The sequence below is a fragment of the Lutzomyia longipalpis genome, chromosome 4, assembly GCF_024334085.1.
Source record: "Lutzomyia longipalpis isolate SR_M1_2022 chromosome 4, ASM2433408v1".
In the NCBI taxonomy this organism is placed as follows: domain Eukaryota; kingdom Metazoa; phylum Arthropoda; class Insecta; order Diptera; family Psychodidae; genus Lutzomyia; species Lutzomyia longipalpis.
Window position 1 is genome coordinate 8,114,124 of NC_074710.1, and position 18,584 is coordinate 8,132,707.

The 18,584-nt window shown below is 32.8% G+C and overlaps 1 protein-coding gene across 2 annotated transcripts in view; it reads left to right on the forward strand.

Moving 5' to 3' along the window:
- The window catches only part of LOC129796145 (limbic system-associated membrane protein), a 74,686-nt gene that overhangs the window by 40,200 nt on the left and 15,902 nt on the right, over positions 1-18,584 (forward strand). For both annotated transcript variants that reach the window (XR_008751180.1, XM_055837909.1), the window contains exons 2-4: positions 10,840-11,022; positions 13,865-14,212; positions 14,331-14,600. Coding sequence is in view for 1 of the 2 variants with exons in the window: in XM_055837909.1 (XP_055693884.1) it covers positions 10,950-11,022; positions 13,865-14,212; positions 14,331-14,600 (691 nt within the window). In the remaining variant the exon portion in view is untranslated. The remainder of the gene's footprint in view (positions 1-10,839; positions 11,023-13,864; positions 14,213-14,330; positions 14,601-18,584) is intronic.

Consider the following 18,584-nt stretch of genomic DNA (forward strand, 5'->3'; position numbering starts at 1 on the left):
GCTCCCCTTTTCACGCGTCAACGTTCACACCAATTCTCCCATGTGAGCTTTAAGGGAGCAAAAAAAAGGGAGGCTCACTGCACAATTTACTTCAATCAATCCCACGAATCTTTTCGGGATAAAAGCCCTACTGAGATAAAACGCTTTGTAAGGAATCTTTGGTAGACATGTAAGAGAGATATTTCAATTTTAGTCACGAATTTAACGCAATCACACGGTGATATGTGCGTAAAGTGTAACAAGATTTATTTAATTAAAGCTCATGTTAGAGATTTTTGTACATACCTAAAATTGTAAAAATATTGCTACAGTAGTGGGATATTTTCAAGATAGAATATCTTGTTTCATTCATTGTGAAAAATTATCGAATTTAAATCAATTGAATTATTATTAAAGATTAAAAGCTTAAAGCTCGTGTTTAGTTTTTCGAGGTGATGAAAATAAACCAAGGGCGTAGATAAAAATTTATTTTATTTAGTTTTCGTTTTGTTTTTCTGTTTTTTTTTTTTTTTTTTTTTTTTTTTTGAAAAGAAAAAGAGCAGATTTTGACAATTTTTACGATTCTTATAATTTTTAAAATAGGTTTCTTTTCTAACGTTGACATTTTTGTGAAATGCTTGACGTTTTTTTTTGTTAAGGATGAATTCTCACAATGTTTAGGGCTCTCGGTCGATCGCAACTCTTTAACTTTTTCATATGACTGTAAAAATTAATGTATAGTCCGCAAGGAATCTTTATGTTCACTGGGCATTAATAAAGTAATTCTATTCTATTCTATTCTATTTTATTTTAACGTTATTTTAATAATCGATATTTCTTTTCATACGTTTGAAATCTTGTTATAGAATTTGATAATTTTCGTTTTCTTTTCTACATTGAAACGTTTTTCATTTGAAAAGGTTTTTATTTTTTTTTTTTAATATTTAACAGGAATTCTAATGATTGATATTTCTGATCTAACGTTTGATTTTTTCTATAGTATTTGTCAATAGATTTAAATTTGATGTTTTTTTTTCTAACTTTTGACGTTAATTGCGACGCTAAATGTTCATTTCCTATAATTTTAAAAATTCTATTTTACGGTATATATTATTTTAAAAAAATAGAAAAATAATTTCCTCCTATATTTGTATTTAATGGGAATCAGGGAAAACATAACAAAATCCGAAAGGAGCTTTTGAATATTCATCCTCTGTCACAAGATTTGTTGGACGTTTCTGTGAGGCAAATATACAAACATATGGCATCTGGAGGAGGAAAAAGTGGCTCCTGAGCCTCAACCTTCTGTGTGTGTGGCTCTCAAACACATGTTCCTGCTGGATGTTATTGTTCAATTCCCAAAACAAATAGCAATTCACATGGTGGCACTGTGTAGTGTGGAGTTTTCTTTTGGGAAAATGGAAAGCACTCATGTAATCCCTCTGTGGTGTGACTCCACCAGACATTTGGCATGGGCGCCATATCAACGTCGTCTATACCCAATTCAATAGACAGAGTCCCCAAAGATGGTATACGATGTGTGTTGTAGATTGTGTTATGTTCTCACCGAGATGTGGGACTAAAGGAATTTCCAAAGAATTGAAGAAATAATATATCGTAGCATTATATACTTACAATTTATGTATGTTATGTATATAGAAGAGTTTTAGGCTGTGGGTATATAAATTGAAAGGCTTTTTCTTGTATATCTCCTGTGAGTTTTTGTATGTAACAACAGCAGAGAACCTCCGTGCTAACCAACAATCCTCAAACTAAAGACAAACCCACTCATGTTGGGGGATTTAGGGGGTGAGATTTATGTGAATGGATGTCGATTGTTGGATATAATCTCATGTGTTGACCACAATCGTATGTGATTCCCATACGTGATTTTCATTACTATACGTTTAGAGACCTCCAATCAGTTGGTCATTCACCACATATGTATACCTTCACTTTAGGGGATGAACACAGTTCCGATTAAAAGCTCAAATACCATCTGACTTCTATTCCATTATTATGATCCTCTTCATACAAAATCTCTTCGAACCTAATACTAGAATTATTTGTAAAGAAGTTAGTCACAGAAGCAATACAAAATAGGATGGTGAAGTGTTTGTACTCTCACTAATCGATTGGTTGGCATACAGAAAGGTAATTAGAACCTTCTAAATATTTAAATTGTAGGCCTGTTTTACTAGTCAAATTAATTATATAATATTCTTTCATTTGAAATATCTATGTTGATACTTTTTATAAAAATTCAAACATTAAAGAAACGGGTTAACGTAAATAATAATCAATAAGATAAGAATTAATAAGAATAATCAAATGCCAATTTATCCCAACTTATAATTCGGAAGAATTTGAATCTTTTCTTTTAGCGATTTTCTAATCTGACGATTTTTCTCACTATTACTCATGCACGAACTAAAATATTTTAAACATTAAAAATTTTAGGGAAAAAATATTTAAATTACAGGATAAAGATTTAAAATAAAGATATTTAAATTGAGAATAAACATTCTACATTGCCGATTTTTTTATGATGGATAGGAAAGAGAAAATTTATGGAAAAATTCAATTCAATTTTTTTGTCATCTTCATCCTTGGTTTTGCCAATTTTGAAGATGAATTTAAAACCATCATCAGCCATCACACCGTGTCAGTGTCCAAAATGGAGACAAAGAGTCTAACCCCATTTGTCTCACATCAGTCTCCCCATCCTCCTCCCATCTTTGTATGTAATTCAGCAGCTCCATAACTTGCTAGATAAATCTCTCAAGCTCATTGGGGTGTGAAGCTCAACCCCGAAGTTTGTGGGATAAGTGTCAATTTTTTTTCCTTCTCTTCTCAATAGTTTAGTGGATTATTTTCTCTGTGCACAACTTTCATGTTAGACGATACGATAAAAAAACTTGAGCAATCATATCCGTAGCAGCCGCATCTACACAACCACACAATAATGGATCCTTCATCGTATAAAGTTCCATGCAGTGGAAAAGTTTAGAATATTTTGTAAAGTTTCCTTCCACAAAGAGCTAATTCGGCCATTAAGAAATACTACGGCGTTGTTCTTACCCGCGTGATTATGATTATGATGGTATGTCATTTTCTCATAGCAATTTTATCCTCCTTTAGCACTAAAAGTAAACCACAATCGCGACGAAACACCATGCACCGCACAAGAGTGAATAAATTGAGAAAAGTTCCCACACAGCATCCCTTAAATCACATCTAATTGGTAATTTTGGGATGTACGAGAAAGTTGGTGAAGCGCTGTGGAAGTATCGTGTCAATGAGATAAAATAGGACAGGGTGTATAGAAGGGGTGTTTTCGCCTGTTAAAACAACCCCCTTTTTTGAAGCAAAATTTCTTGATTGGAATGAGTCAGGGGAATGATTAAATTATCCTGAATTTATTATTTTCTTTAACGCAATTAACCTTTTCTTTGTAGGGTTAAATACTAACCATACATGATTAAAAATTCAAACTAAATACATAAAATATTTAATTGAATTGAAATAAAACATTTTTGGACATAGTGTGCGTAATAATTTTTGGATTTGACATGGTTATAAAATTAATATTAATATTATAGCCGAGACACATTTTGTGCTATAAAAAGAAAGAAATCCTTTTATATCCTGTCAAATAAACTATTTATTTTCATGTTGATTTTGTAACAAGTTTTTTTCAACTTTTTTTTTGGAAAAGACAATTTGAAAATTTTGAATACCCAACCAACAGAACCAAGACACATTTTTGCTATAAAATTTAAGAAAACATTTAATATTTTGTCTTAAATTTTATACTAAAAAGACATTCTTAAAATTTCTTAAGAGTTATGAGACGTTATGTGGTAAGAAATGTATAAAAAATCATTCTTTTATTCTAAAATGGAATCGTTCCAACCGTTGGGTGTGTGTCAAGGGTGCTATAAAAACATATATTTTGCTAACAATGAAAATTATGCAATATTTTTTTGTAGACATTGAAGATACAAAAAACAAGATTTTCAAAAAAAAAAATCAATCATTTTATGAAGGAGGAAAATAAATCAATAAATTGAGAGATTGAAACTTTAGGAAAAAATGAGAATATTCTTATGATTTTATATTGCATTTTATCTCCAAAAACTGCACTTTCCCTCTGAAATACTAGTTTATTTTTCATAATTTATACTATATGAGAATTTCCACTGTGAAAGCTACTACTTACTGCATCCGCTTTTCACAACCCCGCAATAAAGTACCCTGTAAATTTGCTGCAATTCCGTCGAAGAATTTATGGGGTTGATGGAGAGAAAAGTGGGAGAGACAAATAGAACAAATTATTGCTATTTGATCTCGCCACATTGGAAAAATGTTCTCTTTCGCGTGAGATTTTCCCCCCTCTCCACACAATAATACATGTTATGGTGGAAAATTTTTAGAGTGGTTGGAGGTGAATGTTACAGAACGAATGTGAAGGTGATTTTTGTGTTGACGACTGTGTGGGATGGCGATGGGAAATGGCAGTAGAGAGAGTCTTAAAGTATAAATGTATACATATGTACATATCTCTAAACCTACATAACATTCCCCATATAAGATCACATGTATTGATTCCGTCTTTAGCGACCATCTTTTCTTAGCACGAAGGTGAGGCGGGGGGACGCGTGAGGGTATGGAATTTGGTGAGGGAGGTAAACAGCCGGAAGTGAATCTTATCGAGGCGAAAATTTATTTTGTGGAACAAAAAGCCACCCACAGTGTCGCCGCCGAAAGGGAAATTGTCTACCGCATCGGATGTTACATAAAATCACTCACACCTTTTGACTAACTCCCCTAAGACTCTTTCTCGCAGCACCCACACCCCCGCCAAAGACAACCCCCTTTTACCGTCTCCACTCTCTTTGAATAAATTCAGTGTGCCGCCACTGCGAAATGGTTTATACATAGAGACAACTTCTCTTCTATGTATATAGAAAACCATAGGAAGGGTTTGGGGGTGCAAACAAACTTCCATAGTCAATGAGGATGATTCAACTTCTCCCTAACACACTGTGGAGAGTGATAAGAAATCGTCTGAGCACTTCCACTTGCTTTCCCATTCGTCGTACCCCATTTGGTGTGGCACATACAGTGTATATAGTGAAGTATATAAAGCAAAATGGGCCCCCTTAGTCGTGTCATGATTTCCCAATCAAATTTGTGGTGAGAAAAACTTTCTTCCAAGGGGATTCTTTTAATGCTTGTCCGTAAAATGCTTTCTTTTTCACCCTCAGGGAGTAACACCGAAACTTCTTAGCGCTATACTACCACCCCTCACACCACAAAAGGGAAGTTTCACGCAACGATATGCTATTTTTCTACACTTCACCCTTCCCCACACCCCTCTGTATACTACCTCCTATGCTATATACCTATACTTTTGTAAAGTTAAAGGCAAAAAGCTCCCAGAGTGAAAGCTCCGCTCTTTTGGCACTTAATTGCTGGTGAGAAAGCCAACAAAGTCAAGTGGAAAATTATGCAAATTTATTCAATTGATTGCCACCATTAAAAATTACCACTTTAATGGTATCCCCTTTTGATTGTTTCTATTTATTTTAATAATTACCATCCTACACGAGGGTCTCCTTTAACATTAATTGATATTTTAGTGGTAAAACTGTGGTTGTTTTTTTTTTTAAAGAACTCTTTATTATTAGTTGGTATACCACAATCGTGGCATACCAAGTATTTTTTTTAGTTGTTTTATTGAATTTCTTACGTACAGAAAAGAAAAACTTTAAACACCAAGTATTAGGTAAATCATTAGGCAATTAAACGTTAAAACGACTGTAAAGATTATGATTTATATGGAGATACTTTTAATTTATTTTTCAAATTCTTCAGAATTTACATTTAACTGTGAGGGTGGAATTCACTACTCAGTCAGGCTTAAAAATTTAAGTCAGTTTTTAAGTCGGTGTTAAAAATTTAAGTCAGTTTTTTAAGTCGGTCTTAAAATTTGTAAGACGGTCTTAAGATTTTAAGTCGGTCTTAAGGTTTTAAGTTAGTTTTCTTTAAGTTTGACTTAAAAAATTTAAGTCGGCCTTAAAATTTGTAAGTCGGTCTTGTTTTTAAGTCTGAATTAACATTTTACAAATTTTATTTGGAGATTGTCAGATTCACTTTTTGGAACTTAAAAAATTGAAAAGTGTAATCATTAAGTACACTTTTCAATTTTTTAAGTTCCAAAAAGTGCATCTGACAATCTCCAAACATCAAAATTTGTAAAATTTATTGAAAAATATGCAATTTGTTAATTTGACTTACAAATTTTAAGACTGACTTAAAATTTTTAAGTCAGACTTAAAAAAAACTTACTTAAAACCTTAAGACCGACTTAAAATCTTAAGACCGTCTTACAAATTTTAAGACCGACTTAAAAAACTGACTTAAAACCTTAAGACCGACTTAAAAACTGACTTAAATTTTTAAGCCCGACTGAGTAGTGAATTTCGCCCTGTGAGTTGATACCAAAAATCATAAAATTTCCTTGCAAGGTAGCAGAAGCTTTCAAAATATATATAGCATGAGTTACAAAAATCAATCCAGAACATATTTTTATTTCTATTTTTTCGGTTAAAATAATTTAAAGTTAATTTTTAGTTTATTTTTTTCGGAGGGGATGCCTCTGAAATTTCTCATGGAAATTCATGACATTTAAAAAGAATCTATTAGTTTTCAAAGATATATCCAAAAGTATGAATAATACATAGCTTTAAAAGCTCCTCTTTAAAGCTTTCCTCTCAAGTCTCAAATACAAAAGTTCATTCAAGAATTTTTGAACTAGTCGACAAAGCTTGTTAATTTTTCATTTTATTTCTATTAAATCTCAACTTTATGCTTTCCCAAATTAGCATATTAATGATTAAACAATGTTATTATTTAGTCACTTAAAATTAAGTCATACAACAAGATTGTTTAATTATTTATAACAATTAAGTGTCGCCTGGCAAAATGCAAATATCTGCAGAGAAGACAAATAAGTAGACGAGTCAGTGTGGGAGTTTGCCATCTGGGAAGATGTCTTTTTCTCTCTTGTCAACAAATTCATTGCTTCGAATCTTTTCTCTGGCAAACTCGAAACAATTACCACGTCTCATGGGAGGTCTGGGGAGGGGGCAGCACACACATACGCCATTTTGTTTGTTTAATTAACTTTTGGTAGAAATGACAGAGCAACAAAAAATTCCCAATAGTTCGTGAAAATATGAATGAGGGCGGAAAGTTGTTGAATGCAAAAAGGGGGATTTTGGGGTGGGAGAAATATGTATGGTGTGTACTTTGAAAGGAAACACACAGAGAGGGTTGTAAAAGGGAAACAATGAGCATAGTAAATTTTTCAATATTTATCTTCTACATCCGACAAGCATTACACAAAAAAAAAATCATCATAACCCCTCCACGTATTGCACAATCACTTTGCTCCCGGGGAATAATGGTTGGATGCACTTTCACCATTCCATGGAGGCTGCTTTTTTGTCTCTCTCTTTCGTTTTCACAAAAATAAAATATATATCAAGTTGCAGCAGATGGGCTGCAGAAAAGCACATAGTTGCCTTTTGTCAATGTCCACGGAGAGCTTTATTTATTCTAATGCAACTTGAAACTCATAATATAAAGCAGAGACATTCCTTCCGCCCTGGGAACTGTCTTTCAAAAATACAAGAGCTAAAGCCATAAGAAATGAAGCAACAACAGAGTTATTTTTACATTTTTGCTGCTGTTGTTATAAAAAAGAGCTTCCGGAATGCAATATTTGCAAGGAAATATTTTTCAATATGAAGAATCAATACAAAAAATGATTGTGAAACATTTTTATCGAGATGGAAAAAATCGAGATGGAAAATATGAGGAAAATCTTTTGCACTGCAACTATTTTTTTATCCTACTGAAGTGGAAAGCTATTTTGTTTTATGATTTTTTGAGTTTTCAAAAGCTCTTGTATTTCTTTCCTCGAATACAGAGGGGTTCCTAGTGGTTAGGAATAAATTTCTTTTAGATTGTTTTTGGTTTCACAGAGTCGATATGAGTAATGTAATTAAGCATTTACATTTTGCATTAATTGGTGTTTATTAAAAACATTAGATTTTTCAAAATAATTCATTTTAATTATTTTATTTATTATTTATTTTTAATTATAATTTAAAGTTTTCTTTATTGACTTTGACTGCATAAAGTATTAGAAATTTTCACACAAAAAATCAAATGAATCTGATTAAGGGGAGAGTTGGATTTTAATTGAGAATTTTATAAACGATTTTGATAAAATTGATATAGCAAATATTAAAAAAAAATCTTCGGTATTCTCTGTAATATTTTAATTATTTTATTAAGTTATAAATGTGCTAAATTTACGTAGAAAAGCCAAAGAAGACGTTTGGGCTGACTGAGGAATGTTCTCCGAAATGATCAAATATAGTAATTCTTATGGGATTATTACTAAATTGTTTTGGAAACTCAGGAAATTTTAAAAGCGATTTTTGGGCCAATTTTATAACAAATAATTAACAATCTGCTTGCATTCAGATTAATTGGCCAAATGATTAGTTTTTAGCATTTTCAATTTTGAAAATAAATTTTTGTGCTCAAAAAGTTATTTGAAATTCTCATATTTTGGTCATTTTGTTCCATTTCACCATCTCTTATTAGTTGGTGTTCCACTTCGTGGCCAACACCAAGTATTGTAATCGTCGGAAAAACCGACCTCCTCAGATCGGGCTCAAACTTGGTATGAGCACGTTTTAGACAACCCACATTCTGAAAATGGTGGTGGAAAATTTTTGATCCGGCCGGCCTGCCGGCCGGCCGGTGCGCCAAACTTTGCCTTATATCTCGAGAACGGTAAGAGATAGAGCCTTCAGGTTTGAAGTTTTCTATAGAAATGTGGGTGTAAAATTTCATTTTTTCGCATTTTTAAAATCCAAGATGGCCGCCGTCCGCCATTTTGAAACACCGTCAACCACTTTCCTTATAGCTAGAGATCTGAAATTTTAGTATGTTGTACAGCTCAGTGATACGTTTTCATCAATAATTCATACTTGAAAATCGGTCAAGCCGTTTAGCAAATATGGCGGCCTAAAGCAAAAAGTGTTTTTTCGATATATCTCGAGAACGGCTTGACCGATTTTGATCATCTTTGTATCAAATGATGGGTTTCAAGAAGCCCTACAACTGTCTAGAACATTCCAAGTTCCAAAAACATCCGCAAGAGGCGCTAAAATCAAAAACAAAAATTGACTAACTTTAAGGGGCAATATCTCCGAACATCTGTTATAGATTTCCTTTAAATTTTGATATGTTGTGGCCTGACTCAATATCTGTCATCAGTCCGAAAATGAAGAAAATCTATGTCGCCGTTTAGAAGATATGGCCATTTGAAAAATTCTTGAATTTGAAAAGTTCTAAGAGCCATATCTCTTGAACCGCTTGTCCGATTTTGCTCAGTTTGGTATCAAATTAAAGGTTTTGCAATTATCTACAACTTTCTAGAACATCATTAACCTCTAGAGCCATTCCTTTAGGACGAAAAATGCGAAAAACTCTTTTTGTGAAACAAAAATCCGCCATTTTGTGTTTTATAGGTGACCTTGAAAATCATTGAGATATATGTCAAATTATAGCTTATTTCAAGACCTTTCCAAAACTAGTCACGAAATTTCTGTAGGTGTTATAGAACTAGAGATATGTCCATTTTTATGCATCAAATTGCTGAATTTCACAAAAAATTTCAACTTTGCCTACTAATATTGCTCACAAATAGTATTACAACGCATAAACAAACTTCTACACGTTGTGGGACACCAACTCTTATAACTGGACGCGTTATGATTGACTTATGTATGTATTTTTATTTTACTACCTCAGAATTTTAACATATTCTGATGGAAAATCAGAAAAAAAGATTCACATAGATAGAATCACACAGATAGGAAAATTATGAGTAAAATATTATTTAAATATGTAGGTACCTACATAAAGTGCAATATAATCATACAAAATGTGTTAAAAGGTTTGAAATAAACGCATAAGGCGATTAAAAAGCATTAAAAATGCTTAATGTCAAAAATAGCTATAAAAGGGGAAAAAGTATATGTACCTACCTATACATAATGGTGAAAAAAAATGCTATCAACTTTGACAAAAAGAGATAAAAGGGTTTTATAAAATCGATAAAAATGTTTAAAACGTATAAAAAGAGAAAATAAAAATGAATACGCCTGGTACCAGGCGTCTCCATATGGATTTTTAAAAATATATTTCTTGTCTTTTAGCAATTATTGCTAGATTTTCATCTGCATATCATACGTAGATAAATTTTCTTAAAATAAAAAAAATCTCCTCTTTTCCTTAAAGTTTCAGAGATAGTACAAGAAATACGAGAAGGAGAGTGTGAAAGAGATGTAATGTCTCGTGGTGTCGTGCAGTCAAATACTAAATCAGTTTATTTTAACCACTTCATTTGAAACTGTATCCCTGCGATTTTATCAGTTAATTTGGTGAAATAAAAGAGCGAAACCGCTCCGTCCTTCGCCAATAAAAATAAACACGGAGCAATGCTGGTAATTGGATTTTCACCCATTCCAGGGTATTTTGCTCTCTCTCTCGCTCTCTCTCCTTTTCAGGCCGGAATGAGCTCTCTGTGATTCAGTGTGGAAAGGAAAATTCCTAAAATGATGGGAGGGTGAGAGGGTGTGTGTTTATATAGCAAACCACCCCCTTGTTAGGCATCTTTCCACTAAATACTTGAGAGGAATGAAAGAGTGCAAAAAGGCAACACACAGGACGTTTTTTCCTCATCTTCTTCTCTCATTCTCTCCTCCGTAGGGGAAGCAGCAAAACCTCCTGGCACGGGAAGTGTATCCCCCCACATCCTGAGGTGAATCCATCTGGGTGACCCCATCACGAATTCTCGGCCAAGTGCGCAAACGAGAGGGATGGATCGTGGCAAATTGTTTGCCAAGTTGATACTGGCATTGCTGAATGTTCTTGTTGGTCAGCATCAGCCAGGTGAGTTTGAATAATAAATTAGTTCCTGGGAAAGTCGACACGATATCACTTGGAACAGCATCCCCCCGAAACACTCCATCGTCACTCACCAGCAATTTCACAGTTCGTGAGAATTCTATGAAATTCTCGATGTATGTAATTATGCCACCGTGTTTTGAGACATGAAATCTGCATTATAGAACATTTAATGCTCCATTTCCATCAATCAATTCTTTTTTGATACAATGTCATTAATTTTAGGAACCTTTTGCTATTAGCTGTGATTCTTTTTTTTTTTCTTTGGTCAAATGGTGTTCATCTGCGAATATTTGATACCAAATATTGCGAAATATATACGAATAATCGGTTCTATTCAGTGACCAAGAAATCCTATGTAAAGAAATTTCAAGCGATTTTCAAGGGTTCTTGAGCGCATTATTATACAATTTTGCGCATTTTTTCTTACAAATTATCTTTTCACATTTTATCTGTAGGGGAATGTGGCCCAATTCAGACCTCTATAGGTCCGCGCATAATAAGAGAAAATGGTATAAAATAAAAAGCAATATTCTAAAATTTGGTACTATTTTAAAGCTCATTTAATGGTCTTTTAACTCCTGTAACTTACTACATTCAATTTTTTATCAGTTTCAAGTAATAGCGGATTGAAAAAAAAAGGCATTAAGAGGTCCAAATTGGACCACGTTTCCTTTCATTTTGTTTCATTTTTATCGCTTTTTGCATTATTCTTATTGAGCTTTAGTTTTGCTAATTTTTGTCACATTTTTGGTTTTCTTTTCCGTAATTTTATTGAATTTTTGCGTTTTTTTTTTTTTGCTTTTTCGTTGCTCTTTATGAGATTTAATAGTAGTTTAGGGGAGAGCGGGGTTAAAAAAGTCACTTAAGGGTTTAGAAAAAGCTCAAAATATCATATTTCCCAAACAGATAAAACGAAATGTATAGCTCAATTCTTTAGGATATTTCTTGCCCTACAACTCTTTCTCAGATCATTTTGTTCTATCTAGCTAGGAAATATGATATTTTAAGCTTTTTCCAAACCCTTAAGTGACTTTATTAGCTCCGCCCTCCCCTATCCTTTTTTTGTTGAAGAATTTTGATATAATTTAACATGAATATCAGTGGAAGGATTCCGTTATAAAATGCAATTAATGTAGTTTTCCTACAAGTAATTTTTAGAATAAATTTGTGTGTGAAAGAGGTTTTTTGTGCGTTTCATCATAATTTTTCTTTCAGCTCATTCTTACACGAAAATGTTTAACCCTTGGAGGATTTTTCTGGCCGATGTGGCCAATTCGTTTTTTTTTAATTGCCACAGAATTAAAATCTTTTTTTTTCCGTGTTAAATTCTACGTCTGTGTATACTTCAAGATTGTCGAAAGAAAACTTGGAAAAATATTTTCTTTTGAGAGAAAATGTAGGTATGTCAAACTTTTGGGGTTAGAAACCTCGTCGATCCTTTAAGTGTTAAGAAAAAATAAATGTAAAATCGTATAGGAAGGTTGCATTTCACATTACAATCTAGCTACATAATGTAGGGGGACATGGGGCAATTTGTTAGTTTTTTGGGAGAAACATTTTCCTGATTTTCCTGAAAATATTTGAGTTTTCTCATGACGACTATCTTATAGGAAATTTTCCGGGCTACAACTTTGTCTCAGACGATTTTTCTCTATTTCAACGGGAAAATGCATTTTCAGGCCATTTTCCAAACCCTTGCACATTTGCCTGTTTCAAAAATCATGGGGCAAAATGTTAGTTTGCGTTTTTTGGCCTTAAATTTCAATTTTATGAATTTATTTCATCTAGACACTATAAAAGCAATTGATAATAAGGTATTTGTGTAACAATTAGAATTTTTTTTTAATAAAAAAAATACAAAAAATAAAAAAAATGAAAAATTTATGAAATTGCACTTTTTATTTTTTAAATAATTTTATATTAGTAATAGAGAGTAATATAACATGCTAAATTATAAGTATTAAGTGTACTGACTAGGGAAAAATAAAATAAATAAACAAAAAAAAGTTAACAGCCTTAAAAACGGTTTCTAACATTTTGCCCCAAGTGGTACTTTTTAGTGTCAGTGTTCTACGGGAAAACCCGGAAAATTTTTTCGGAAAATTTAGACTAGATTCGTGTTCAGCAATAGTTACTCTATCTAAAAATACATTTGGATCAAAAAAAAAAATACAGAGAAATACGCCAAAATACCATATTGAAATGAAAGGTGAAAGTAACTTTGAAATTCGAAAAATTTGTTTTTTAAATAAATCCCAAAATATTAGATCAATTATTATAAAACTTTATAGGCTTAGTTAGAGTTATAAAAGATACCTTTTGACTAAATTAGAACAATTACGAAATAATATTTACTGAGATATTGGAGATGTGTGGTCTTGATTTTCTAACATTTTGCCCCATTTCCCCCTATGTATTTTTTTTTTAAATAGCAATCATCCCTGAGTGGTTGAGAAAATGATCAATTTCCCATCACCCCTGGTGAAGATTTTAATCATATGACAATAGGTCAATTATGCGAAATAAAGAGCTCAAAGGGAAATTGTAATGAAGTTTTCTCCTCAAACACATTTCGCAATATTTGGCATGAAAAGTCAATAAAACATTTTAGTCGGAGGGTATCGTCAAGAGGAAATATGGGCATGTGTACCATCCTATGTCCATTTGTGTTCACTGCAGAAATAGAGGTCCAAGGGGGTGGGTGGCTTTAGCAATTGCTTGTGGATTGATGCGCAAAAGTTCTCGAGTGTCGTATTTGATTGGATTTGTGGAGAGTGAAATGGATATATATGGGAAAGGTTTTATTGTTCCTTTGTCACTTCAGGTGTCTGCCAGAGTCTATCAATGGATACACCACACATGGATAGTGATGGACTTCCAACAGTGCTACCTAAATTCATCTCACGAGGGAATCTTTACAAAGTAACAACGGGAGATATGGTCACCCTTCCGTGTAGGGTGCAAAATCTCGGGAGCTTTGTTCTACTCTGGAGACGTGGGAGTTCCGTCCTAACAGCTGGACCGCTCAAAATTACACGTGACGCACGATTTAAGCTCGTCGATACGTACGACTTGCAGATAACTGGGGTTAAAACTCAAGATGCTGGGGATTATATTTGCCAAATTGGTGATCAAGAAACTCGCGATCAGGTGCACACCCTTGAGATTCTTGGTAGGTTTCTATTTGTTCTCTCTTTTGCAATTTTAGGTGCTCAAATCACCTCAATTTTTACAGATTTTTCAAATTTTAATTTGAAAATAAAAATATTTTCTTTAAAATATTTTTTCAGTACCCCCAACGGTACGAGCTGTACCCCAAAATGGTCAGGTTACAGCACGAAAGGGTAGTACTGTGACATTGGAATGTAAAGCATCTGGGAATCCTGTACCGTCGATTTATTGGTACAAAAAGGATCCCCTGGCGGGTGCAACACATCTCTCAGATAGTTCAACCCTTATCCTGGAACGGGTTGAAAGGCAACATGCTGGAACGTATCAATGTGCAGCTGACAATGGTGTGAGAGATCCCGTCTCAGCAGATGTTCAACTCACAGTTCTCTGTAAGTACAAACTTCTTCCTACTGAATTGCTACGTCTCCAAGAGGAGTCAAAGGGCGCAAGCAAGACGTGCATTAATAGTTTTCAGATTGACTGACAAAGTTTAATATTGAGAAATACATTTTACAACTTTTTGAAAGGGTATCCAAATGATTTCTTTGGTTGATTTACAAGGCAAAAAAAAACTTCCTGCATTTCGTGTCATTTCCATGACAGAGTCGACACTTAAGGCAATGCCATGGGAAGTTCAAAAGTCGCAACTAAAAGTTACATCAAATGAAAAGTGTTTCATCACGTTTTCCAAGATGGAAAAAAATCTTGCACAGAGAAGGAAATTTTAAATGCATTCTAGGAAATTGAATTCTTAATAAAAATTGGATCCTCAATTCAATATGTCGGAATATGGATTTTATTAGGTATACCCTTGGCAGCAGTACTGAGCATTTATTTGGCAAATACATTAAAAGCATATAAAATAAATAAGATTATATTTTGAAAACAACTAAATTAAAGGAAAATGGATCATAATACCGACTCTTGCTTAATTAACTGCAAAATAAATTGAAAGCAAATGATATAAATAAAATAACATTCTGAAACCAAGAAGTATGAATATTAGTTTTCTTACTTGCACTTCAGTTCAATTACTTGGCAAATGAATTGTGAACATATAAATGGAAATTACTATTCCTTAGTAAATAAAGGAAGAAATATGAATTTATTCAGTTACAGGTATCTACATTACCTCATATTATTTATTTCATAAATAAAATATTTACTCTAATGTTCAAGTTTGAAAAGTTGCTTATTTTCCACCTTTAAATAAAGAATTAAAATTAGCACAGTTCTTTCTAAAAATCAATGGAGAGGCGTTGTCAGAAATCTATTCAAAGATTTGTTTTTTTTTTATGTTTTAATTTTAAAGAAAATGAAAATTATTTAAAAATAGACGATATTTATAAAAATTGAATTTCCTAAATCGACTTAACGTCAGTTGTATTCAAATTAACAGCCTGGATTTTATTTTATTTTTCATAATTCTGGGTTTTATTTTTAAAACTTTGCCGTGTTTTTTTTAAAGCTTGACATTTCTTCAATATTTAAAAAATCCTCATTTTAATGGTTTGTAATGTATTTTGACATGAGAAGAAATTTTTGAGACCTCCTAAGAAAAACGTCTGAATTTTTTGAACTACTGGAATACTCTCCTGGAACGGTAGTGTAGGCGGAATAAAGTCTTAGAAGCTCATATTTTGACAATAAAAGCTCAATTAAATAAAAAAATCAATTTTCCTCCAATTTTTCACATAATTTTGAAAAATTTAAGCTCTATACAAAACATTTTAAAATATTACATGTATTACTCAAATGCATAGTTTTATATAGCTCCATTAGTGCTCAATATTTGATCAAATATTGATTCATTTCCTTTAGTGGGTTTAGTCTTTAATAGTATCGACATAAACATTTCTATTAAATTGATTTTCAAACATGTCTCACATAAATTTAAAACTTATTTTATTTACCATCGAAAATGTCTGAAAAATCACCATGAAGATGCACGAAATATATCATAAATATAATGTATAATATTTTTTTCATCATACTTCTGGCACAACAGGGAAAATATATCGCATTATTTTGCCTCCACCCACATGTATATACGTTTTCATGCAGAAGGAATAAATAATACCTACAAGAAAAAAAAGCTGAGAAAATCACCTCGGAGGTGTTTAAAACATCCGCGTGTGGCATGAAGGAGCCGAAGGCACTTTGTGGGTGAATTTTATTTGCGAATATTTTCCAGGAAGGAATTTCAATACATAAATAAATTTAGCGATTTCACATGCTAATCCCACGAGTGATTGTATACAGCTGAGGGTTGGGGGGAGGCGTTAACGCTCCACCCCATCCATCGAAATGGTTTCTCCTCTTTTTATTTCACGAATTGCTCTAAATTTTATTTACCATTTTATTTGATGAGGATTGGAGGAACGAATTTACAATTCTTTAAGGGATAATGCTTGAATCGTTTGTTTCTTTTTTTATGAAGAGAACAAAAATCATGAACAAAAATTTATGTGAAAAACTTGAGAAAATGGGGAATTTTTAAAAAAAATCTCCTTCTGGTGAGCGTCAATTTGTTTTGATTCAGCAATTAAAACATTCGAATTGCCAGAGCTTTCGACACTCGGCGTTTCATCCTCAGTGGTCAAAAACTAGTGAATTAATGCTGTGTGAATCACGTAATAAGCAAGAGAAGTGAGGGCATACTAATTACACAAACTGAGAATGCTGAAGGCATGTAAACTTCTAAATTTTACAATAAATTAAACAATTTTTAAAATTAATACAACAACAAGAGATGAAGAGAATGATTGTTTATTCTCACCATTCGAATTCACCATCTTTGTTATTTCACCTCAAATTCAAACTTATATTTTTTTTATCCGTTTCTGGAACAATTATTTTATGATAACTCTACATAAAAAAAAGTTCTTAGAATTTTTTTCAAACTTCTTCATGCTTTCTTGCCATGTATTGGGGCGAAAGTATAGGTAGGGGAGATCGGGGCTAATAAAGTCACTTAAGGGTTTGGAAAAAGCCTAAAATATCATATTTCCTAGCTAGATAGAACAAAATGATCTGAGAAAGAGTTGTAGGGCAGTAAATTTCCTAAAGAAATGAGCTATACATTTCGCTTTATCCATTTGGGAAATATGATATTTTAGGCTTTTTCTAAACCTTTAAGTGACTTTTTTAACCCCGGTCTCCTCTACACATCAAAAATATTTAACTTTTCTTTATTAGAATCATCTAAAATTCTTCTCTACGATCTATTTCTTTCCATTTAAATAAGAATATTATTCTAAGCCAAATCATCTGATTAGTGTGCAAATTTATAAGCAATATGTATATATAGTTTGTGTACTAATTCTATAATTTTACGCCTCAACACTACTTCCCAAAAATTATCCATTTGCAAACAATGTTGCATGAAATAATCAAAATATGGATCAGATTCAGGCAAATGAATTAATTTGCATGCTCTAGTACGCAGAAGTGGAATCAGTGAATGAACCTTGTAGTTGAATTTCATTAAAAGTTGTTTTTCCCTCCTCCTCCACCACCCGTAGGGAGGCGAAATTTCAAATTACAATTAAATTTTAAAAACCTCCCACACACCCCTCCTTCACCCCACAACAGCTGTCCCTCGCTATACACAGTCACATTATTGCCATCCATCCACGCCTCCCATACTCGAGCTTCTCTCGGGTGGGATTAAGTGGGGCTTTAAGGAAACATTTTCCTTTGCCCCGAGCTTTGAAATGTAGAGAATTTATTGGTGCACTTGATGGAGGAATTTATTGCTGTTGTGATTTTCTTATTTTTTAACAAAATGAAAATGTAAAGGCGCATGGATACTGCTGCATTGATATTGCAAAGACAAGAAAAAATTGCTCAAAGAGGCAGAAGATTCGCGAGAAATTTATCTGACAAGACTTTTAAACTTTACACTAACTGACGCTCATGTTGTTTTTTTTTCATACTGATTGTGAGCAAAGAAAAATCTCACATTTCACAATGAATTGCTTTTCTTTTCCTCCTGTTTCGCTATCCTTCCTCCATTCTATGCTCATAAAAACGATTAAAAGCACACATTCGCACAAGAAAAAGCTCTCAAATGCCTTCTGCAGGTTTTCTTGTCTATTTTGTAGTCTGAAAGGTGTTACTGGCGGGAGTTTAACAGGAATGTTTTGTTTTTGATTTTTTTTTAAGCTAGAGCTATGAATTAGCGGCTATTGAGACATATTCTTGCACTGATTTCAAACAATGTCTTATTAGAATTTCCTTAGCTAAATTTTAAGAAATTTCAAAAAAAAACTTTTTCTAAACACTTTTAAATGCAAAAATTGTAAAAAAAAATCATGGGCATATTAAGGAAAAAGAAACCTCTTTTTACATAAAAAATTGAAATAATATGC